The 22,829-nt window shown below is 42.2% G+C and overlaps 1 protein-coding gene across 1 annotated transcript in view; it reads right to left on the bottom strand.

Moving 5' to 3' along the window:
* CABLES1 (Cdk5 and Abl enzyme substrate 1) overlaps positions 1-22,829 on the bottom strand; it is a 70,538-nt gene that overhangs the window by 12,255 nt on the left and 35,454 nt on the right. Inside the window, exons 3-7 of the mRNA XM_053987079.1 lie at positions 22,101-22,193; positions 15,282-15,359; positions 5,367-5,466; positions 3,694-3,850; positions 2,786-2,889 (exon numbers count right to left, since the gene is read on the bottom strand). Coding sequence (XP_053843054.1) covers positions 2,786-2,889; positions 3,694-3,850; positions 5,367-5,466; positions 15,282-15,359; positions 22,101-22,193 — 532 coding nt within the window. The remainder of the gene's footprint in view (positions 1-2,785; positions 2,890-3,693; positions 3,851-5,366; positions 5,467-15,281; positions 15,360-22,100; positions 22,194-22,829) is intronic.

Genomic DNA, 22,829 nt, shown 5'->3' with positions numbered 1-22,829 from the left:
AATCCTGGCCTACAAAGCACAAGCCAGGCTCATGGGAGTAATAGCACTGCATGCAGCTCTATCCCGCAGGCAGTGACGCAGCCCAGCATCCACTCCTCTTCCACACCTTCCCCCCATTAATTGCTCTGACATCCATAAGGAGGGGTGAGGGGAATATCGACAAGCTTGCAGCTGTCAAGCATTAATGCTAAATCCTGGCCAAGTAACGAAACTTTAATTACAAGCTGCAGCTCTCCACACACAACAAAATGCTGGGCGCTGACATCAGAGCCGCTCTCAGCTGCTCCGGCACTTGCGAGAGGCAGCAATTACAGCCACGTTCCGCCCAGCACCGGCGGCTGCTCCGGCCTCTGCGGTTCTTTGGTGGAGGTCTGGCACTGCCGCAGTGGCTGTGCATGGCCAGGAAAAGACCACAGGTCTCTCGCTGGCCCCAGACTGCAATTTGCTTTAATTGCAGCGTGAGTTGATTTTTATATTTGGGGGGGGAAGAAAATGACTTGAAATTATAAGGCTATTATGCTCCTTCTCACACTGATGTGAACTGCAGGGAGAAGGGGAGGGAATGTCAGGAGAGTCAGGAAAGTCTAAAACAGATGTGAGTAAAGTCTCCTACATAGCCAAAATGGCCTTATAATCAGCTCTGTGCACAAGCACTTGCCCAAACTGAAAAATCCTACTTAACCTGCAAGCTCCCAGGACACTCCAGCACTACTTTTTCTCCTGTCTCTTGGCTGAAGGAAGCACCAGCACCTTGTAAAGTCTTTCAGCTGAGCACTGAAGAACAACCATCCACCCCTTAGTTTCTTGCAAAACCATGCAGCTCCTGCACAGGATCACAGCTATGTTGCTTTGGCTGTTGCCAGGCAAAACCCCTGCCAAGAGAGCCCTTGGCACCTGCCTGTGATCAACCTCAACAAAAGCAACAGAGCACTTAATGTCCTTCAACCCTTTCTTAGATTAGTGCCTGCCTTCAGAAAGGGAATCCCACAGACTCTCAGATAGTGCTGAAGAAGTGATGTCTGGAAGGGTACATTCAGGAAAAAAACCCTCAACTGTCAGAGAAGACGTTATTTCAGACACAGCAGTAATTAACCCTAGAGAAAATTAAAAAGCAGGGAGACCCCTGTCAATGCAAATATATTCTAGATAAACAATGACATTGATTTTAACAACTGTCCTTGAAGTAATTTTTCACCTTTAGGGCATCTAGTCATACCCCTTGTCAAATCCCCAGGCAGCTTCTTTTTACAACAGAAGTACAAATATACGACTTTGAAATGCTGTGGTCGACCAACATACAGAGAAGAATGGCACTGAATACGCGCTCCTGGATGGAGAACTGCCTTGCAGGATGCCATCCTGGCTGCCTCATTTTTACTCATTTAACCATGTCCATAAGAACATGAAGTTAAAAGGGGGTCAAAGATCTCAGGTGATTCCAGGGGACTTGTACTGCCTGGCAGACACTCGTGGCCTGAGGAAGGTCAGAAGAATAGCCACAACTGCTAGAGCTATGTTCCCTTTGGATGTTGGCTAACAATGGCTTTCTCCTTGAGGGAAGACAGTTCTCTGTCCATGACAGTAACCATATCAAAACCTGACAAATATTTTCCCACACAGATGTAGCTGCTATAAAAGGTTGTCACTTTGTGGGTTGGCAGCCAAAAAATAACTCACCAACCCTTAAAGGAAAACTGGCAGCAGGTAAGCGGAGGACACTCTGGACTTCCCATTTGAAAATCTAGAATAAACACAGCCTTAGAACTCCATTGAGCCTTTATGTGCAACAGACAGAACATTCCTGTTAGGAAGGAGATAATCTTCCGTCCACATGAAGCACTTAGAGCTTATTTTGAAGAAGGAACACCCATGAGCCAAATTACCCCTGGGGTGGAGAACATACAAAGGCTGTATCTTTACATACATTAGCAGTTTCTTAAATAATGTTTTCTGCTCCAAATGAAACAAGAACATGGACAACACTTTAGACCTCAGTGTTTCCAATCCTATTATATCTGTAACAGATAAGAGAAGTAGGTCACCACTTTGGGGGGAAAAAAAATATTTTCCCTACTGCCTACCCTGGATGTAGAATCCAGACAGATACATGCTCACATGTGTATGACTGAACTGCATTTAGCAACAGTCCTGCTAAAGTAATCTACAGACTTGGAGCAATCAAAAAAAAAAAAAAAAAAAAAAAAGGCTACAGAAGTATCTCACCACAGAAAACATTTAGTCAGAGCACAGACCACAGAACAATTATGTCTCTGTATTGTTAAGGATTGTATTGTTTGGATATAGTGGGAAATATACAGACTGTGCTTGTAATTGCTGCAATTAAAGGAAGGACTATCCCATGGTGAAATAAATACCTGGGAAACCAAGCTGTTCAGAGGAATGAATGATTAGCATCAAAACACAGTGTAGCTTCATGACTTCAGAAAAGCCCCAATGGGCATCCTCCTATTTTGTAATAGGTGCCAGTTTGAGGAAGTATAAATTTTCCTCTGAATGCCAGAGAATGAGTGCATTGTTTGAACAAGCCTTTCATCTAAAGCATTTATGAAATACAGCGGTAATAAAAGTGTTTGCTTTTGTAATACGTCAAAGAGTTTGTTTTAACATGTCTTGAGAAGTAACTGTCATTTAGAACAAAGCATTCTGAACAGCTCTTATTAGTAGATTAAAAATAATAACAGTCTTCTTAAAATATGGCCAAATGAAACCTCAACCTTCAGAATTTTGTTACGGGAATTTCTCTGTCCTACACAGAATCACTTACCATATATGAAGGAAATATTAAAACCCGCTTATGTTTGCCACATGGCCACTGAGGATCATCTAAAAGATTTGGGTCGTATTCAACAAAGTCTCCCAGGTCACTACCTATAAAACAACAGTTTAGAAATAGAATTTTGAAAGGAATTCATTACATCAAGACATCTCTGGACTTAACAGAAGTGGCAAATGAGTTCACAGATAATGCACAATATTATCTCCATGCAATATTTTTTGAAGAGATGAAAAACTGTTCTAAGTCTTGACAACTCTAAATATTTCTATATTAATGTGATTTGCCAAGACATAGAGGACCTAGAGCTTACAAATTACCTGTTAAATGTGAATTTAGGGCTTAGAGAACTGCAGAATTATATAAAGCTCCACAATGACTTTTATTCCCAGCAACAAGTTTTCATCTGTTCAAGCAGATGTTTTGATTTGTTTCATTTATCATGCCAAAATATTTTAAGCATATAGTGCTTTGGCTTATGTTTTGTGTCCAGTTTTGTAAACACAGCCCTTTCCAGCCTAACAAAGGTCACAAGTGGAATTTACACCTTCAGCTTATGACTACTGTGTTGCCACTGTAAATTTTCCATAGCAAAGGAAGGTAAGGACAAGCCTGCTGCAGGAGGAACAAGCAATGTTGTTGACAGGAGGAGGCACGCTGGGTGCCATCGGGGCTATCAATACCACGTCCTTGTCAGTACCAATGTGATTGTTTATTTAACTTCCATCCTCCACAAGCAAGCTTTCTAAGCAAATATGGAATAAGCTGTGTTCTTCACCCAGAACAGAAGACTATTTTATTTATTTAGTTTAAGCTAATGGAGGGACTAAAACACATGCTGGTCCTTTGCAATAACTGCCTACCATCAGGGTATTAAAAAGAGCTACTTGAGAAGTTACCTGCATCAATGCTCCCCTGGGTGCTGTTAGCTCTTCCCAAAGAAAGGCTACGATGGCTTGCATTGCGAAATTGGGAGAAAGATGAGGTGGAGTCTATTGTGTTCCTCCGAGTTCCCAGAGCATTGGTGGGAAATAGGAACTGTGTATAAGAAACGGTCTAAAAAAAAAAGTCAGAATGGACACACAATTACTTTCAGCCCAGCTTGGATGCAGTGGGATGCCTTTGGTGCAATCCAACTGGAAGCAAGAGAAGCCAAATTAATGGAGGATTTTCTGGATTTAGTAGTGAGGCACAGATGAATATAAACCAGACACCTACATTTACTTCAGTGCAGTCAGTTTATCTATGCAAAAAATGCTTTTGCGAAGGCATTAATTCTTCAGCAAAACAAACACACACACACACAAGCTCTAATACACTGGATTTACAAAATCCTACTCAAGGGTCAGATTTAAAAATATATCAGTTTGGTCAGGTTTCTTCCAGTGGGCCTTCTCTGTAGCACATTTCAGCAGCTTCTTTACTGAACTAGCATCATCTATATGGGTCCCTCAGCACACAGCTGCCAGAGGCAAATCACTTAAACACTGCTAAACTGAAGCACTTCCTCTGCTATTTTTCTTTCTCAGGACTTTGTCTGGCAGAGTCTTATTGATGTAATAAGTGAGCTCCAGTTCACAGCAATCGTTGTGGGAGATCATTTACTACCCCCCCCCCCCCCCCGCCCAACATGGACTAAGTGTGAATGAGTAACTTGTGACAAAATTATTTTTAGAGTGCACTGATTCTCTGCTTGTACCCCTGGCCAAGAAAAAGCTATGTCTTGCTTCTTGTTGGCTCATTTTCCAACAATAACATTGCATTGAAGAAAAAAAAAGAGTTTGAGACTCTAGACTGGTTTACGAGGAGGTCAGAACAGGTATCAAATAAAACATGTGGCATGTGAGCTTTCATTATTTATAAGCAGACAGATTGTCCTGAGGAATTTACAGCCTGTGGTCTGGCCTGACACCTGGTTAGGTGAGCACAACATGTGTAGCGGCATTGACCCAGGGCCTTTAAATCCATAGATGACAGCAGACTGAGTAAAACTGAATTGTAGAAAATAAATCAGGCTTTCAGAAGAAATGTTTTCTTCTATGACTAAAACTGCCTCTCCTCTATATATTTATTTAAAATCGATCAGTTCCCTAAAGATTCATATTTGCCTATTCTATTCAAGTGAATGAGCTTCCGTATTTTGAAAAACTCATCAGCTTTGTGCCACTGTCTTCCTGCTCTCTGGAAAAATATTAAGCAGAATGTTATTAAATACAATTGAAAGCAAACAGAATTACAACTACAACTCTCACCAGAAATTATTCTCAAGCTCCTGACAGTATACATTGCAGTGATACATCCTGCTAGAGCAAGGGGAAGGCTGTGTAATTCAGTAATGCTTTATACACTCATATATTGCCAGAGGCAAATTTCTTTAAGGATACAGAGTTGCCTACGTTGACAGCTTGGGCAGTCCTCATGTATTTCTGCTAAGCTTATTTACAGTTGCACATACTATAGTGCTTTAACTACTGTGTTACACTGCGTGTTGTATTTGCACTTGTTATTAGTTAAGCCATTTTCTCCCCTTATAACATCAAATCTAAGGGAGTAGGAACTGAAGCATCCCCACCTTCCCATCTGCTCCGAGCTCCACACCTTCAAGACCAATTATCTCTTTCAGACACACTCCAGTAGAATGGCACTGGCGTCCACCATCCAGCTTCATATCCCTGGGAAGCAGAAAGAAGAGCAGAAACAGCTCTTAATACACACGCCTTGTTCACCTTCCACCACCAAATGCTGAAACAAGGTGCAGCATTAATCCAGACATGCCAATGCAAAGCACATACCAGACAACTTTTCCTACGGGAAGCACTTTTGTTGTCTAAAACACTTTATAGAGAAAACCCCCACTTTGTTCATGGTTGCAGCTCATACCCTAGCCTATGGCGCAGAGCAAGGCTCCCCATCGCTGGGTACCTCTGACAGGACCTGGCACTGGGAAGGAACTGGAAGTCATCCACACTTCAGGTGAGACACAACAATCCAGCCTGAACTCTTGACTGCCAAGCATCCAGCAGGCAGGTGTTCCCAGACCACACACCCACGTTCCCCTACATGAAACGGAGGTCATTTCCTGTGGAAGATTCCAGGAAGGATTCTTGCTCCTTCGAGAACACAGGAGAGTGGCCAAAGCCCAGTGGCCCTTCTGCTGGAGGCTGACAGGAGAAAGCCAGTTTTCCATGACCCTGGAATGGAAACTCGGGGATCTACTTTAGAAGGACTGACCCACCTGGCATTTTCCATTTGGAGATAAATGAGATGCCTGAGACAAGCAGACTGTATCTCATGCTTTAGCATCATGATCAAAATGTGAGCAGAGGTAAAAAAGACTAGGAGCAAATCTGTGCTTCACAAATAACAGCTGTACAAAACTCCATAATATTTATTTTGCAATATTCTCCTGGCTGTTTGCTGCTAGGGTCCAAGTGTATGCTCAAAATTTCGTGTGGGAGAGATGCTGACATGGAGGTCAGAAGCCCTGCAGGCTCTTCACCCAGTTACAGGCTGGGCTATCTCCTGATGTGACATACAATACACCCTGTTTCCAACCTATCACACATTTTATTTCTCTGAAACGTGGCCATCCTGAGCCTCCAGTAATTCATATATCTCACTGCTGGAAAAATCCAACATATCTATCTTCTGGAAAACATAGTTCAGTGATAAAGGAAAAGACTGTATCAAGTTTCTAATCCCAACAAAGTCCTCTTAGTTTCTTGATTGGAGTTCACTTAGCACAGAGTCATATTATCATTCTTGTTTCCTGATATCATGTTACTGAGGGGTTGGACTAATAATTATGTAAAAATAGCTCTCCATCACAAGCATGGTATTAGCCTCTCTGCTCCTGCGCAGAAAGTGCTTAAAGGAACTATTTCTCACAGAGATAAATGCCAAATTTTAACTTTTTCAGCAGTTATCTATGAAACACAGACCCTGAGGAAGCCCCTGAATCCCAAAATGAAAACAAATATCTGAACTACCTGAAATCAGAACAGTGTAGTTTCTTTCCAATCAAGATCCTACAGATTCAGAGCAAGAAATAATGCTGTTACAACTCTGAAGACACATAATGGAGAAATTTTTTCATGTAATTAACAGACATGGATAGATAATTCTGCCATTCATCAAATGGAAATCCATCACCCTTTGAAGGGTCAGCACAGCAGCTTTAAAAAATAAAAAGCAGCTCTGAGGACTGGAAAGAAATTGGCTCTTTTGAAGCAGGGAGCAGGGTCAGCTGGCAAGTGCAAGCACACACAGGAACGATTCCTGGACATTAGCTGAAGATTGATGGACACTACTGCCTCCATTTCCCATCTTTCTGATGTTTCTAAAGAGGATTCTCCTTTAAGGACCCTGTGAACAACACTGCAGTAATTCTCTCTGTTTTGTGAAAGTTACTTGGGGTGTTCCCTTCTCCACATACGCTCTATATTTCTAGAAAGTATATGACTGCTTGTGTTGTAAAATGGAGTAATAAAGTGTTACTGTTTGGAGAAAAATCTGTCCATAAAACAGAGAATTAAACTCCCTCTCTTGAGGAAAATCAGTATAAACAATATGCAGTTTCTTATGAGCATATAAATGGAAAGGCTCATCCTGGCTTATACACATCCTCTTCTCTCTTGTAAAAGATCTTGGTTAACACATCATAAGGAATTCCTAAGCAACTTTACTGTATCCTTTTTGAGTTCCCTATCAGTATGATCAACAGCAAGCTAATGAAATTTTTTGCATGACAAGCCTTTATTTTTTTTGCTCACTCCTATTAAAGACAAAGAGCACAAGAAAGGTCTTGGCAAAGCTCTTGCTGGGAAAGCAAACCCAAAGGCTGCCAGCCCACTGCTGGGGGGAGCCCCAGCACAGCTGCTTCCTCCACACAGCCCCAACATCCCAAGAAAAACTAGGAAAGATATGGGGGATGTTTTCTCTTAGACCTCCCCAAATGGGTGAGTCGTGCCTGGGGAAGGGTCAAGATGGTTGTTTGGGTACAGCCACTGCACCGGTGTGGCCATCCACTGCCACCAGGTTTTTTAGGACATGTCCTTACAATGGCACCAGAGTCAAGGGGGCCCACAAAGCAGGAGCATATGGAGGACAAGTACTTCAAAGAAAAAACAAATCAAGCTTTCACTGTGTTTAAGTTATTTAAATTACTGATGGGACTGAGGAACTGCACAAACCACTATCCAGTAGTAAATGGTGCTTAGAAAATGCAGAGAAGGAACAGCAATCATTGCCAAAGAGGCATTTAAGTAAACTTCCTTCCTCCTCTTCCTCAGTTTTGATTTTCCTGCTTTATTTCCAAAAGTGCTTTTTAAGAAACTTCAAGGAATTCAAGCAGACACCCAAATCCAAAAATAAACCATGGGAACCTAATTTTACTACCTTCACTTTATTTGAGCAGGGAAAGCTTGAGAAAATGAGAAGATCAGGGATAAGATTTCCTTAGGAGGCAAAATACTAGATCTCAGTTTCTGACAAAGTTTGGGGAGTTACCCTGATTTACATCAATGTCAAGCTCTAGGTATTCTATTCATGGATACCATTTCTGGAAGATTGAGCAGCCTTAGAAACTACCCTCAAAACTAAACATATTGTCTCAGTTATTCATGTCTGCAGAATGTTGAGGAATATATGAGGTACAAGTAGCCGGGCTCACAAGCTGCAGACTGAGATGCAGATTGAAATGTAGAGCTCCAGACAGAAGCCTGAGAAGAGAGGCCATGAAATGCCAGCCTTTGGGATAACACAGGGCATGATGATGGGTGACACCAGCCAGGTGAAGGGACACTGGGAAACACAAGAGAGCTGGGAATTGCAGCCTTTTGGGTAACAAAGGAGATGAGAACCAGTGAGCCAGCAAGGTGGATGGACACAGAGAGGGGGGCGGGAGCCAAAGACTTGGGAGGAAGAGGAGACTTCTGGAGACTGTGAGGGTAAAAATGCCCAGCGGTTCCTTGGTTGGGAACCCATTTCAGAGGCACCAGCTCAGGCTGTTTCTGTGTTACTGCACCAAGAATAAATGGCTTTATGGAACGAGACATCTGAGACTTTGCCATGGGAAACCTGGGGTCAAACTGGTGAGGAAATCTGATCTGAATGGGGTGTGTGAGGAGTCAAGTGGGGACTCATTGGGTCACTGGAGCCACCCATCAAGAAGCAGCTTCAATCCCAGCAGTGAAAGTCTCTGGCATTGGAATGTGACCAACAGTCTCCTGAGTAGTGAGACTGGGTAGTTTCCTTAGCAAGAAAAAAAAAGAAAGTTTCTCCATCTAACAGAGTTCACAGATTTTCTAGGAACCATACCAGGTGACATGGGATCCCAGATTTGCTGTCAGATGGTGAAAAGTTTTACTGAGCAGATAGATAAAGATCAAAACAAGCAATCTCATCATGTCTTTTATTAGCCAGGCCAGGATTAACAGAGTATAAATTGGATGCTGTTACCTTCAGAAGTGTAACACTTCTTTAACGAACCAAATGTTATGCTTTGACGTGATCTACAAAGTCCCATGCAACACTCCTGCTGGGCATTGCTCTTTAAATGACAGTAACAGTTGAGCACTCTAACTTGTGAATAATTTAGGAGTCCATGAAATATTAAACAGACTTCCAGATACATGAAAAAGCCTTCTGCTTATTGCAAAAAGGAATCTGATAATTGTTGTTTAGAGATGTCAGCCCTCTGTGCCTGTATTTTATGCTTAGCTATTCCCCCCACACTGCTAAGATTTATTCTAAAAGCAAAAGAGGTTCATGAGACATCAAGAAAATATGCCATTCACATCCGTCAGTGTAAATAATTGTTACTTATCATCTCTGTTTATAGAGACAAGGACAATGAGAGCTCTGGAAAGGATGCACTGCTAGTCAGACCAGCAGCAGATCTCCCACTGCCTGAGACTGCCTCCTATAATTGATCAAGAGCTTTCAGATCCTAATGCCATTAGTGTTGCCAGAACAACTCCAGCTGCAATTTCCAGCGAGGAGCAGCAAAAAAACTCCTGGAAAGATGGCTCTAATGGGTCAGCCTCCTTTTTCTCTCTCCAAAGATATTTAGCTGTCAGCATGCCAGCTCTTCCCCTGATGTTTTGCCCAACACAGGGTAAAAGTTCAGAATTAAACTTACTAGCTTTTGGACATTCATTGGCCAATTTCAACCTAAGGGAATGGGGCAACTCACAACAAAGCGCAATGGTAGCTCTATAAAATTCATACATGAGATAGTGAGTTTTGAAATGTCCTATTGTGAGAAAGAAGTTTCAGATTTATGTGTCTTTCTGCAAAGCTAATATGTGCTTGGTTTCATTTTTTGTTCAATTTGTGAGAAGCAGGGAAAATAGGCAATAGTAAAGAAATACAAGGATATTTCAGCTTCCCTATCACAGGCTAAAAACAGATAGTTGTTCTTCCCCAGGCCTACAGAATGATACATGCTCAGGAAAAGCACTCAAGATTGATGACTTAATCAAAATTTCCTTACATACAAAATCTGTTGGCGAAGAACAGCAAGGAACTTGGTAACAAATCCGAAGGATGTAACAGAGTATCCTGCTTTGCTGTCTGCTACTATCCATATGGCAATTTAGATGCTCTCATTTCTCCTGTAAATATTGCCCTGTTTTCCACACTCACTAACTTGCCAAATAACTGATGGCAGCAAGACAAGTCCTTCTTTTCACCTCATTTTGCATATGGCTTTCTTACCCAGTTTAAACACTAAATATGAATAAAGATTGCAGAGTTTAGGAAAGAAGGCTGTTGGGAATGCCAAGTCCATGGACAAACTGATCATTTCGGTTAGATATTTATTTAGGGTGATTGCATTGAAAACTTCTTGATCCTGGCATCATTGAACATATTGTTCTGGCCAGCATTTAGATAAATCTGAAGTTAAATTCAGCAGTGACTTATCTTTAGAAACTGGATGAAGCTGGTTAGTAGCATTTCTGAGGAGGACAAAAATTCTTTTTATCTAGTGACTTGCTGCTTTACTTCAGAAGAATTGTCTGTTTCCTGGGCTTCAATCCATTTGATTACTCATACTGCATTATTTCCTTTAGCTGGAGGCAAGTTTTGTCAGATGAATACCTGTATTTTTGCCAAGACAGCAATATTCAGCAGCTATGCCTCCTGCAGGTAAATTTCTAGCCACTTAATGAATTCAATGCAACGAAGAAGAAAAGATGAGATTAACTGGCCATCTTTATAAGAATGTGTACTATCTGATGTTCTGAGTTTTCTGTTCTGTAGCTCATCACCTCCAGCCCTGCTGTCAGTCAGTCACTGCGAGCCCAGGTCTGAGTGCTCTTGTAAGACTAACCAGGCTGCAGTGCTGCATTTGTGTCATACTGCCAGTTCTCCTCCTCCCCCAGGACCTCCAGATTCATCTTCTGGACAGGACTTCACAGAAACTTGGAAGCTCTTAAAAGAGTTCTTACAACATCACAAAAAAATATCATCAGAATAGGTACAATTTCAACCTGTGGACACTTTTGCCATTGATAAAAGCAAGCCTAAAAAGTGCCTTTTCCAAAACAGATTTTTAAATCATGAAGCATAATGGTGTGTGCCAAAGATAAAAACCAAGTCTCATGTCAGAACTGTAAACCCAACTAACTGCAATACCTTTTGTTTTTGGAGTGAAATACAACATGGTACCTTCTTCCTCCTTTATAACACCTCTAACAGTGACAGACAAACATTGCCATTATCCTTTTTTGAAATTGCTTAGGCTATACTAATGAGGACTGGATTGTTCTCACTTGGCTGCAAGCGTCTGCAGACCATTTTTTGCAGGCCACCACATCCTACCGGCCACATGGAGCAACTTTGACAACATCTGTGAGCACTGCCAGAGTTGTACCATCTCCTTGGAAGCTGATGGAGAAGTGGTGCCTAGAGAAGCTCCAAGAACAGACAAGCAATGGAGAATTCTCCCCTGCCCAGGATATCTGCTTTTTCCAGAGAAGGGAGAGTTGAACCTGCTTCTTCTCCATCCTGGCTGGGGCCACATGGTGGGTCCACAGAGTGCCCTTGCACACACCACACTGTGGAGTGGAGTGGGCAGAAAGCTTCAGGAATGTTCCCAGAGAGTCTGGCTATAACAGCTCCTCTTTAGGGACTCAAGTGTCCGGAGCATGACCTCCCTAATGGCTAAAAGGATAATATCTGCTGTGTCTGATCCCCGTCTCCTGTCTCAAAGGGCTGAAATCCTCAAACCATCTGGAACCCATCTCCTTCAAGTCTTATTTAATCCATCTGCAAATGGCTTCACTCTTTGGTTTGCCATGACACAAATCCCCTCTGAGGGCCCAGAGCAGGTCGGCATGTGGGTATACACACCTGTGCTGAGGGTGCGTGTGGTAGGACAGCTACCTGCTGCTGACCTGAGGCATCTTCCCCTGTCCTGGAAGTGGAACAGTATCAAGGCTCAAGTCCATTTTCTGTGAGCTTCCACAGGGACAACCAACCTCTGACAGAGGTGTGTGACACAGCAGCTCAAGGGGATGCATAAGATGCACCTCTGCTAAAAATGGGAGGTCAACACCTCCAATTTTCTGCCCATCTACAGAACTAGATGGGGATTAAGGCTGATCTGTGGCAAGGAAGATAGTAAATGAATAGTGAGGCAGTTTCAACACCGTTCACAAAGCAGATCTTACATCTTTTGGAATATTATATTTAAAGAAGAAAGAGGAACCTGATATCCATTAAGGTTTCCAACACATTGAAAAACGAGAGGCAACTGCACAACCCAAACCTGCAGTACTAGCACTTGCCTCTAACCTGTGTATCACACAATGACTCTGTATCTTATAAAGCCAAACATTCAGGCAACCTTTCTGTGTCTGTCCAATTAAGAACGGAGACAATAACACTGTTTTTTCACATCACTACATGACTCCCCTTAGCTACCACTAAGGTAGCTGTAACATCAAGAGATACTGTAGGGCAAGGAATACCAGCAGGCAAGATGCTCAGCATCTCCTTCAGCTCCTGACTTGCAGTGAAGCTTTCCTTACATTGCTTTCACCTGGCTATATCTGCTCTCACACTTGCTCTGCTGGTCTAGATAGAGGAAAAAAAGTAAGCATTTAGGAAACTTATTCCAGGGGTACCTCAAACTTCATCCCCTCACGTACAACTACATTTCTCTCCCCAGACCTCCATTTGTATTGGTACAACCACTTAAAAATCATTGTTTAGAGGTTTTTTGGGAGGATTCTTGCTGTTGTAGTTTGACTTCTGCATGGAGAACAGGCAAGTGAGGGCCACAGTCTAGAATACACTTCTTGCACCTCACTGGTGAGGGGTGATGCTGCCCCATCCACACAGGACAGGTATATAGAGTTGTGACTTCAGAAGGTGCCTTTTACCATAATTTTATAATGGATCTGTTCTTGCAGACTGTATCTACCAGCATTGGTAGAGTACAGCTCTTCTGCACTGCCTCGAGTACAACATGGGCTGGCAGCCTCCACTAAACAGCTGTGCCTGGAGATTTCCTCACTGGCTACAGTGCCTGTGAGTTGGAGCAGAGGTGGAGAAGCAGCAGCAGCAGCAGCTCCACTATGTGCTCCTCTCAGACCGAACAGTTCCTCCTGCCTGCTCATCCATCCTACCCTCCCACTCCTGCCAGGGCTCTCTTCAGTTCAAATTTCAGATGTGTCCATGGCTCCCTGCAAGGACCTGCTTCTTTTCATTAACTGTTCAGTGATATTTGCAGAACAACCAGTTGGGACATCTTACCTGGGGACAGACATCAGCAATCCAGGGATTCAGAGAAAACAAAGCTAAAGGATGCTGTCATTACAGTACTTCATAAGAGTATCCAGTGTCTCTCCCCCCCTCCTACTTCACATCCAAAATGTGCAAGTAAGCAAGCAGCCTGAACAGAGTGGCTACAGTTTGTGCTATACTGCCTCATCTGTTCTTTGCACCAGCTGTTCCTGGAAGGAGGTGCCACTGAATTGTTTCTCTCTTCCTCTGATGCTCTGGAAGAAAGACAGAGGGCATTTTTTTAAATCTTGGCTTTTTAGCCAAGGGAACAGGGTTGGATTGTTGTGTACTGGCACCTGCTACCTTCTCATCCCATGCTCTTCTTGCTGTGCAAGCACAGTACAAGACATGACATGCTGAAATAATATTTAGTTTTGCAGCAGGGCTTGTTACTGCTGTAATTTAGAAGGTATAACCAGTCATCAGAACTTCAAAATGTGTTCAATTTTCAATAAAGAGGCAGTTTCCACAGGATGATGACCATAAAAGAATGACAGTGTACTCAAGAACAAAGAACAAATCTTCCAGTCTGTCAAGAATTCGCCTGATGTGTCATCACAGTTTAATTAAGGGAAAAAATTTACTGTAAGTGTGAGCAGAAAGAGTCAACCTTCTGACAAAGGTGCTTCCTTTCCTTTGTGCTTTAAAAATAATCTCCCTTTGTTTTGGATTACTGATGCACAAGGAGATTGTGACAAATCACTCTCCAGAACTAAATAGATGGCTGGAAAATATGAGCCAAATTTGTCTTTTATACAGTGGAAAGATTTGACTGTAGATGATTTGTGGATCTTTCAAAACCCCCTCAGTGTATCAACTGACTATTTCCCACACATTTTGTGCTCTGCAGTCACTGAGTCAACCACAAGGACTTCTCAGGTCTCTGGCAAGTGAGCATGGTGGCCATGCTATTCCCCCCTGTCCCAGGGTCACAGAGCTGCTGCCCACCAGCACTGCTGATCCCAGCCTTGCACTGCACCCAGCTGGCCATCAGAGTCTGCCAGGCCACGTCCTCTAGCCAAATCCAGTTTCTTCCACTTCTGTGATTTCAGTGGAAGAGCTAAAAGCCTTCTCAGTCTATGGAGAACTACTTCGTTCCAAAGGAACTTTTCTATCAGAGTTACAGTGTCTCAGCATGTCAGGGGATGTGAAGCAGCTGCACAGACAGCTATGAACCTGTGTAAAATCATCACCAAAATAATGCTTTCACTGACTGAATGATCTGACCAGTGACTAAAAGTAATAAATAAAAAAGTATTCTGTTTGAATCCAAGTGTTTCTTTATGGTTCGGGAAATCTAGATACAATAGCACTATGTTTGCATAGGAGAAAGAGACAGTGAAGATGGCTTATGCAATTAAAGTCATGCTGTCTCTGGAGTATTTGTTTTGTCAAAGATGAGTGAAGCCAGAAGAAACAATAAAAAAGTGCATTTTTTCAAGAACATTGATTTCATGGGGGTAATTTTCTCCAGCTTAATAATCAAAGATACCACAACACATATAAATAAAGTGGGGACTGAGAGCTGTAGTTTTAACCTGGTAATGGTCCACAAAGGAAAATACACCTAAGAGCATTTATCTCTTCTCGGAGCAGATATGTAAAAGCATTAGCCTTCATCATGCTGTTGTCTGTTATCAGGTCTACATGCAGGCCCAGAAAGACTATGCAGTACATGTATAAGTATACATACCCGACTTGGGTACAGTCTCGATATGGCAGCACTGAAAATATGCTACAGAAGGATCTTCTGCTGCTGATAAGGACTATTCTAAAATATAAAAGAAAATAAAAGAAATCAAAGACTAAAATTTAAAAATCCCACCACAATAAGCAAAGCATTAGATGTTACCATTGAAGAATTTGCAATCATAAAACTTCCATAGTGGACGATTTCTCCGTCCTCTTTTACATCTCACAGATATTGTGCTATGGAGTATTTACAGAAGTGCTGAAGCCTGTGCCACAGCAAATGAGCAGTGAATGAGTAGTAGAGCCCCATTCCCTCTACAGGCTTTCTGTGAAGACTATCTTGACTATCTTGGAATTCAGGACAGATGCTCTCCTAGTGAAAGAAATCTACCCACTGAAGCACGGGACCATTCTGTCAACTCACTACAATGGCTGAAACTCAACAGACAAACCCAGCAGCAACTCAGGTGATATACACCAACAAGTACCTCTGAAACACACTCTGGCTGCTGGTTGTGACCCTTCTCTGCTGAACCAAAGGATTCCCTTGATTGTCAGCTTCTTGTTCCTGAAATAGGCTTCATCCATCAACCAGGACAGGTTTGCTATTATGTTAAATTTTCAGATCCTTTCACTGTTTCCAAGCTTCCTCTTTTGAGTCTTCTCCAGTTTTGCCCCATCACCTTTCTTTCTTGGTCTCCAGGCATTATCCCTGACCTCAGAAGTTGCACATCTTCCAGTCTTACCTTTAAAATCAATGTCTAGCCATGACACTCTGCCAGCCTCTGTGCTCAATAATCACATTAGCCCTCTTGGTTATGATGTTGCATTGACACTCAGGCATAACCAATCCCACAGCTTCCTGCCACATCTGTCTCAGTCAATGTCAGGGCTGAATCCCTCCTCCTCTAAGCATGGCTTGCCTTTGCTCCTCATAGGCAGTTGGCCAAGATTTGGCTACATGAAGTCATACATCATCTGCCTGCAGAGAGCTTACCTCAGAATCCAGGACACTCTTAGAGTAGATGCCTTGTGTTTCTAACCAGTCTCCAAATCTCTGCAACATCTGCAAAGTCACTGTGTCATACTGTCCTGGTTTTGGCTCAGATAAGAGTTAATTTCCTTTAAATCAAATAGCTTGGAGCAACCTGTCTGTTACACAGCCACACTGCTGCCTTCAGCCATCAGGCTCTGACATATTAAACAACACCAAAACCACCCTGAAGTCAAGACCCACTTCCCATAAAACAGAGCGGGATGCCAGCTACATTATTAAAGTTCTGGGAGATACAGACATGCAAGAAGCAAAGAGAAGCTTGGTCAAGAAGTAAGATATAAAATGGCAGTAAGTGCTTACAAATGGACACTTTTTCCTTATTACCTTCAGGACACCGAAAATTGTACCATTGTACAACTGATCCTTCTTCCCTCTAAAGTTGGCTAACAGGCTGCACCATGTCAAATTCCTCTAAGACACAGTGACAGCAATTTGTGATGTTTTCTGACCTGTTTAGTGTTAGAATTTACTGATATTTTACCTTTCTAAAAATCTCCACTTGTGGTGAAAATGCTAGGACCTACCACTATGTTGGCTGTCAGGGCTATTGCACTTCCTTGCTCCGCTCTCCAAAATTGATTTTTCTGACATTGTGTCCCACAGATCTGTATGTGAGGATTTAATCTGAATCCTTTGTCCTGCACTGGTCAAAGCTGGACAAAAACCCAAGCAAACTCTTTTGCTCTTTGCTGTCTGAAAAGCAGCACAAGCACCTATGAATCTCATACCAGATACGCTGTTATTAGAACACTGTTTCCTTAAGGGACCAGCTTAGTCATCGTTCTTGGAAAAGGTTTAGCTCCCCAAGAGAGCTGCTGCACGTAATCCTTGGAAAAATGCAGAATGATCGATTTTCCTTCTCCTGGATTACTCCGTTATAGCAATCCTATTTTCTTCCTTAAAATTCCGTTTGAAAGCAAAGAGGGATTTACCCTTTCATGAAGAAGGGTTTCTAATAATAAACACACATACAGCTTTAGGAAGTTCTCCTGCAGCAGATGAAGTACAATTTCATTGTTGTCTGAATGCTGTAACACTCCTTACCTAAGTGAAATTTCAGATCCTTCAAGATGGTCTCACGGTGCGGCACTGAGTTACAGAGCAGGGAGGAATAATTTTTCCCATTTGGGAACAGCAATCCACAAGCAAAAAAACCCTGGCATATGATTAATTTTGTGCTTGCCACTGCTTACTGCTGAATGGCTGCTACTCACAACAGCTTGCTTGTTCACTGGAAGCCTTGTTTGCTGATGTATGAAACTTGGCACAGGTTTCGAGGCTGACATCAGAAAGCATCTTTGAATTCGGAAAACCACAGTACCCACTAAGCATATTATCCCCCTCCCTCTGGTTGCTTCTGGAAATACAGCTCTTCCACCAACGCCCTACACCTCCCTAAAAATACCGCTCAACTCTTAATACTTAAAAGAAAAACAAACTTGTGCTTCCATGTCCACAAGCAAAGACAACAGTAGGAAGTTACCATAGAACTGTGTGTATCAGAAAGAATCAGACAAGAAAGGAAATAAAAAGCACCAGCCCAGCCTCTATTTTTTTCAGATTTCTTTCCCTTGGGACCCAAGTATTGCCCCTCTTTCCATAAATCAGCAGATCCTCTTTACACAAAGATCTCCCAGGCAGAGCATGAGAGGAACCCACGGTGTCCACTGCTAGGATGCCACAAAACCTCATCTGCAAAGCTGCCAGGGGAGAGTGATGCAAAACAGCTTTAGGAGCTGGACTGGAAAGGAAGCAGGGAAAGCAGTGGCCAAATACTCATCATGGAGGGATAAAACAGCATTTTATGTATAGGTCTGATGACATGCATAGAAGCAAAAAAATTTCTGAAGGCCTGCAATGGTTTGCTGGGGCAGAAAGTCCAGAAACTTGCCACAAAGTATGCTTTGGAGAAGAAGTCGTGGTGGAAGTCCATTGCTGCTCAAGAAAATCAAATTATTGCTTATGGGAGAATAGTATTTTCTTGGATTTCAACTCTTCAACAAAGGGCATCTACGATCCTGCACACCTCTGAAGGAGCTATCTCAGAAGCTGTGTGAGAGTGTTTATATGCCTTAATTCCAATTGTGCCATCTAGACATGTTTAAAACCACTTCACAAAAGGTTTTCATTCTTTAATTCTCACATTTCACTGAAAAGTTGTGCTAATTATTATAGTTCAGAGTAACCATTATTTTGCAAGAGAATTCTGACAATGTGCAAAAGGTTATAAAAGCTAATCTTCCAACTTCTTTATGAAGTGTATACTGCAAAAAACCTTAATGAGCAGGAAGCTCTCAACAGAATCAGTAATTTGATAGACTTGAAGAATAATGTCTGCTTTCCCCAGCATCTGTCTAGGTTTCATTGTGTTGCTCCAAAGGGCTGCCATCAGACAATGTGATGTATATCACATATACCATCCACACGTGGAATATTGCAGCCTCTTTTCTCATTCCTGAATGATGATTTTTGACTGCCAGGGCTCTGTTGCCCCGCACACAAAGGTGAACACACAAACCATGGATGCTGTCAGGGTAGCAGTCCTCATTTTGGAGTCTCAAAAGTTCAAGGGCAATTAGAAGTTGGCTGAGAGTTCTTATGAACTGTGAGGGTGCCGCCAATCATCAACCTCTTAGTCTGCATGTGTGTGCAATTAAGAGGGCAGCAAAAGAGACATTTCATGATGGTGTCTGGCTTTCACTCAGATGTGTTTACTAACAAAAAAACTGAGAAAGCAATGGCATGGGGGTGGGAGAGGAACGTTGTTTTACTGCTTTTTATACCTGCTATTACATAACTCTCGAGTCCTTCTTGTCCCATTCTCACCAGTAACTGTTCAGCTGGCTCATGTTGCCGTTTTGGTGGCTCATTTTTGCTAATCTTCTGCTTCAGTGTTTATGGAAGATATCACCAATAAACCTGCTGAGTAAAGTGGGTAAAACCATATGCTGGTGCCTACCTGTGCTAGTTTGTATTTCAGGGTTGACTTGTCTTTGTCTTTAAATGGGAAAATTTATTTTGTGCCGTTTTACAAGACTGCTTTGCTAACATAAGTCTAGGAACCCTAATTTCTAACTCCTTTAATAAGCCACGACCTAGAAATCCAAAGAAACCGGTTTAACCAGTGATCAGAACTATCAACAGGAAGCTTTACAAGGACTTGCTGATTAAGCTCCAGTCTGTGTATTTTTCTGTATGAGCCTTTTCTCTGTGCTAAATAACTGAACTCTTATTTTAACCACAGTGGGTCCTGCCTTGCTGCAGGAGTGCCAAAGGCTGGACCCAGAGCATCGCTGCTCAACACATGTCATCCCTGAGGCTAAGAGGGGAACAGCTCTCAGTGCCACAGGACAAGGACACATCACCTTACAGGCTGAGAGATGCAAAGGCAGCTACTGGAGAGAGGAGCCCTGAGCTATCACTCACACTACAGTTTTCTTTGCTGTGACACAGTCACAAGCCAGTGAAACAACTTCTGAAAGTGCTGGCTATTTTAAAACCCAGTCATGAAATTCACCACTCAAAAATACATTCAGTGTGGATGTTTTCAAAGCTGGGTTCCTCATCTTGAGTGAAAGACTGACACGCTGTGACAGAAGGGTCAGGGGTTTTGGAGAGAGCTCAGAGCCTGACTCCAGCCCAGCTCAGCACCTGCATCCTGCACAACCATGCATGAGCCACCTGGGACAAGGTCTCAGGCACATGGAAAGGAGCCCCTGGAGGGTTTTATATCCATTACAACACCTGTGCCCCTCTGTGTCACAGGCAGCTGGGGAGGACACCAGCTTCAGAAGTCTTAACACACTCAGAAACACTGTTGATTTTAGGATGAATACACAAAGCAGATCCACCTGTATTTCTAGAGGTCCTTTTCATCCAGAATGCCTATTAACTCCAGTGACTACATCCAGACCCCCGGGAAAACCAGAGTGCACTCAAATTACTTACTGCTAGACATAGGGGTGACACAAAGTGTTAACTCTGCATTTTATTTTTAGCTAGCATCATTGTAGCTCTACAACCATAGGATGAAAACTATTGCCAAAACTCTGTCTCTCATTCTTATTGTATTTGTATTCTAGCTAAAGAGATCTTTATTATGATTGTGGAAATATTCTGGAAAACTGTGTCTGCTGATAAAGATAAGAAGCCAGTTGAATAACGGAAGCTTTCTCACAGCTTTCTTAGCAAGAAAAATATTCAGTTATATTGTCAGACATAATGACTGATCTTTGAATTAAGGTAAAATGTTGCATATATGCTACAAATACTTCTTTGCAAAACATCAAGAAAGGAGTTTACAAATCAAATATTTATTCATTCTTTTGCAGGTATTATCTCTGTCAAGTCTATGCCTAGATCTTATATACACATCTCAGAAATTTTTCTCTGTGAAATTTGCATAATACCTTTTAAGTATATTCTACTGTAAGAAATTCCCAGAGCATCTATCTACTTATGCATAAAATGGACTAAAATTAAAGGGTTGCTTTTCAGTGCTTGATTCCACATGTATTTCTTATAAAGACAATAATCAGCAGCTAGTCAGACAATAGTCAAGTCAATAGTTCTGCATGTGTCTGTTTGATACTACAGCTGGGTCTAAAAGCTGTTTCTAAAATCTCTTAGGGCCACCTTGCACAACATTCATGTGGATTACTACCTTTCACTGCATTCAATTGTACGTGTGAGAGTAAGTGAAGAAAATTTTTCTTGAGCCAAGTAACACCTATCAGAATTCAATTCATAAAACCTGTGGTTCAATGCAGTGTCAGAATTCCTACTGATGTGGTTCCATGTCTGATGGAAATCAAAGGCTACAGGCACAAATCAGTCCAACAGAGCATACATGTTTCTCAGCCATGGCAGTTTTATGAGAACAGGCATGTGCAAGGGTCAACGCTCACTGGGATACTTTAGTCTACATGCACCCTATTCAGGTGGCCTAGTTCAAAACTACTCAGATTTGGAAGAACAAGAAAAAAAAATCACGAAGCACAGGGAGAAATTGTCTTTGGAAAAATCAGAGAGGACAGATATGTTCTTTATAAGCAGGGAGTAGCCAGTTTCGCTTCTGAGCTGGATGGCACCGCAGTAGAGAACCCATTTTGCTGATGGATACACCTTCAGCAGATGGGAATACATCTTTGCAGTAAGCCAGGTCTCAGCCAATGGCTGCTGTACAGGTCCCACCAGTGCCTACGGCTGTAACCTGGGCAGTCCACATCCCAGCTCAGGGCATGCGGCAGACACATCCCCTGGAAGCCTCTCTGCCTACATGTGCCATGGAAACTAGGATCCCATGCCTCATCTTGCCATAACCATCCTTGGCTGTGCATTTACCAGCATGCTGTATCCACTAATAGATGTTGGCAGTATCCTTGAACCATTTCTAAACTTGGTCCAGGCAGGCAGGTTCAGCTGTGTTCCCCTCTCACACTTAGAACTTGGCATCATCCTTGAAGAAATGCAACCAGATTATGCCTAGTTTGCTCCAACATCATCACAGATTTTCCTTTTTTGCAGGTTATTTTGCATTAAGGAGACACAGGTCTTAAAATCTGTGGGCTAGCACTTCCATTTACACATACTTCTCTAGGGGACGGAGCATGCACTGCAGCCCGCACCCTCAGAGATTATTTGGCAAAGACCATTAGGTGGTGAGTGGCAATGGCTGTGCTCTTGCAGGGGGATGCTGATCCTGCCCCTTCCCTCACAACCCATGGGTTGCCTCTGCAGAAGCAGCCTTTGCATGCACAGTACCTGCCGTTTCTGGTATCGTGTTGCCGCATGTTCTTGATAAAATGAACCTTCTTGAAGTTCTTTGGTCTGGGTGATCCTGAGAGTGTCCGACATCTGAAAAATAAATCAGTTGCAAGGGAGGGGAGGGAGAAGAAAAAAAAAGTTCTCAGTTCCCTGCTGTACCGCCAAGAAGTCTACACAAAAGCAGGAAGGAAAGACGAGACAAATGATTCAAGTCACCCTGTGCTAGGAATCAGCAAGAACAATAAAGACAATAAGTCTGGAAACGCGACAGCTCAAACAAAAAAAAAATATTTAAAATAATAATGAGAAAAGGCACCATCCCCCTCCCTTCATGCCAAAAAAAAAAAATCATTAAAAAATCTCAGCAAAGTAAAACTTCCTGTAATCTGCCATGACAGCTTAGCCCAAGCTTTTAGAAGAAAAAAAAATTAAACCAAACCAAAACCTAGTAAATATGCAATTTTCCCCACTCACACCAACACCCATGCTTTTGTATGCTCCTCAGCTATTGATAAAGGAGCCATTGTGGGAAGTTCTTTCTTGTTTTAATTTTAGAAATATTTTAAATCTCCTAATTGCAAAGATAATTCCTATTTGATTTTAACTCTAAATATTACTTTTCACATTCCTGACAGTATACAAAACAACTGAAAATAAAATAAACTACCTCAGGAAAAAATAATCATTCTTCAAAACATTAAGCCTTAAATCTATTTTACATCTGAA

Source organism: Vidua macroura, chromosome 1 (assembly GCF_024509145.1).
Source record: "Vidua macroura isolate BioBank_ID:100142 chromosome 1, ASM2450914v1, whole genome shotgun sequence".
In the NCBI taxonomy this organism is placed as follows: Eukaryota; Metazoa; Chordata; class Aves; order Passeriformes; family Viduidae; genus Vidua; species Vidua macroura.
Note: the sequence above shows the minus strand (reverse complement) of the source record. Positions and strands in the feature narration are given on the sequence as shown.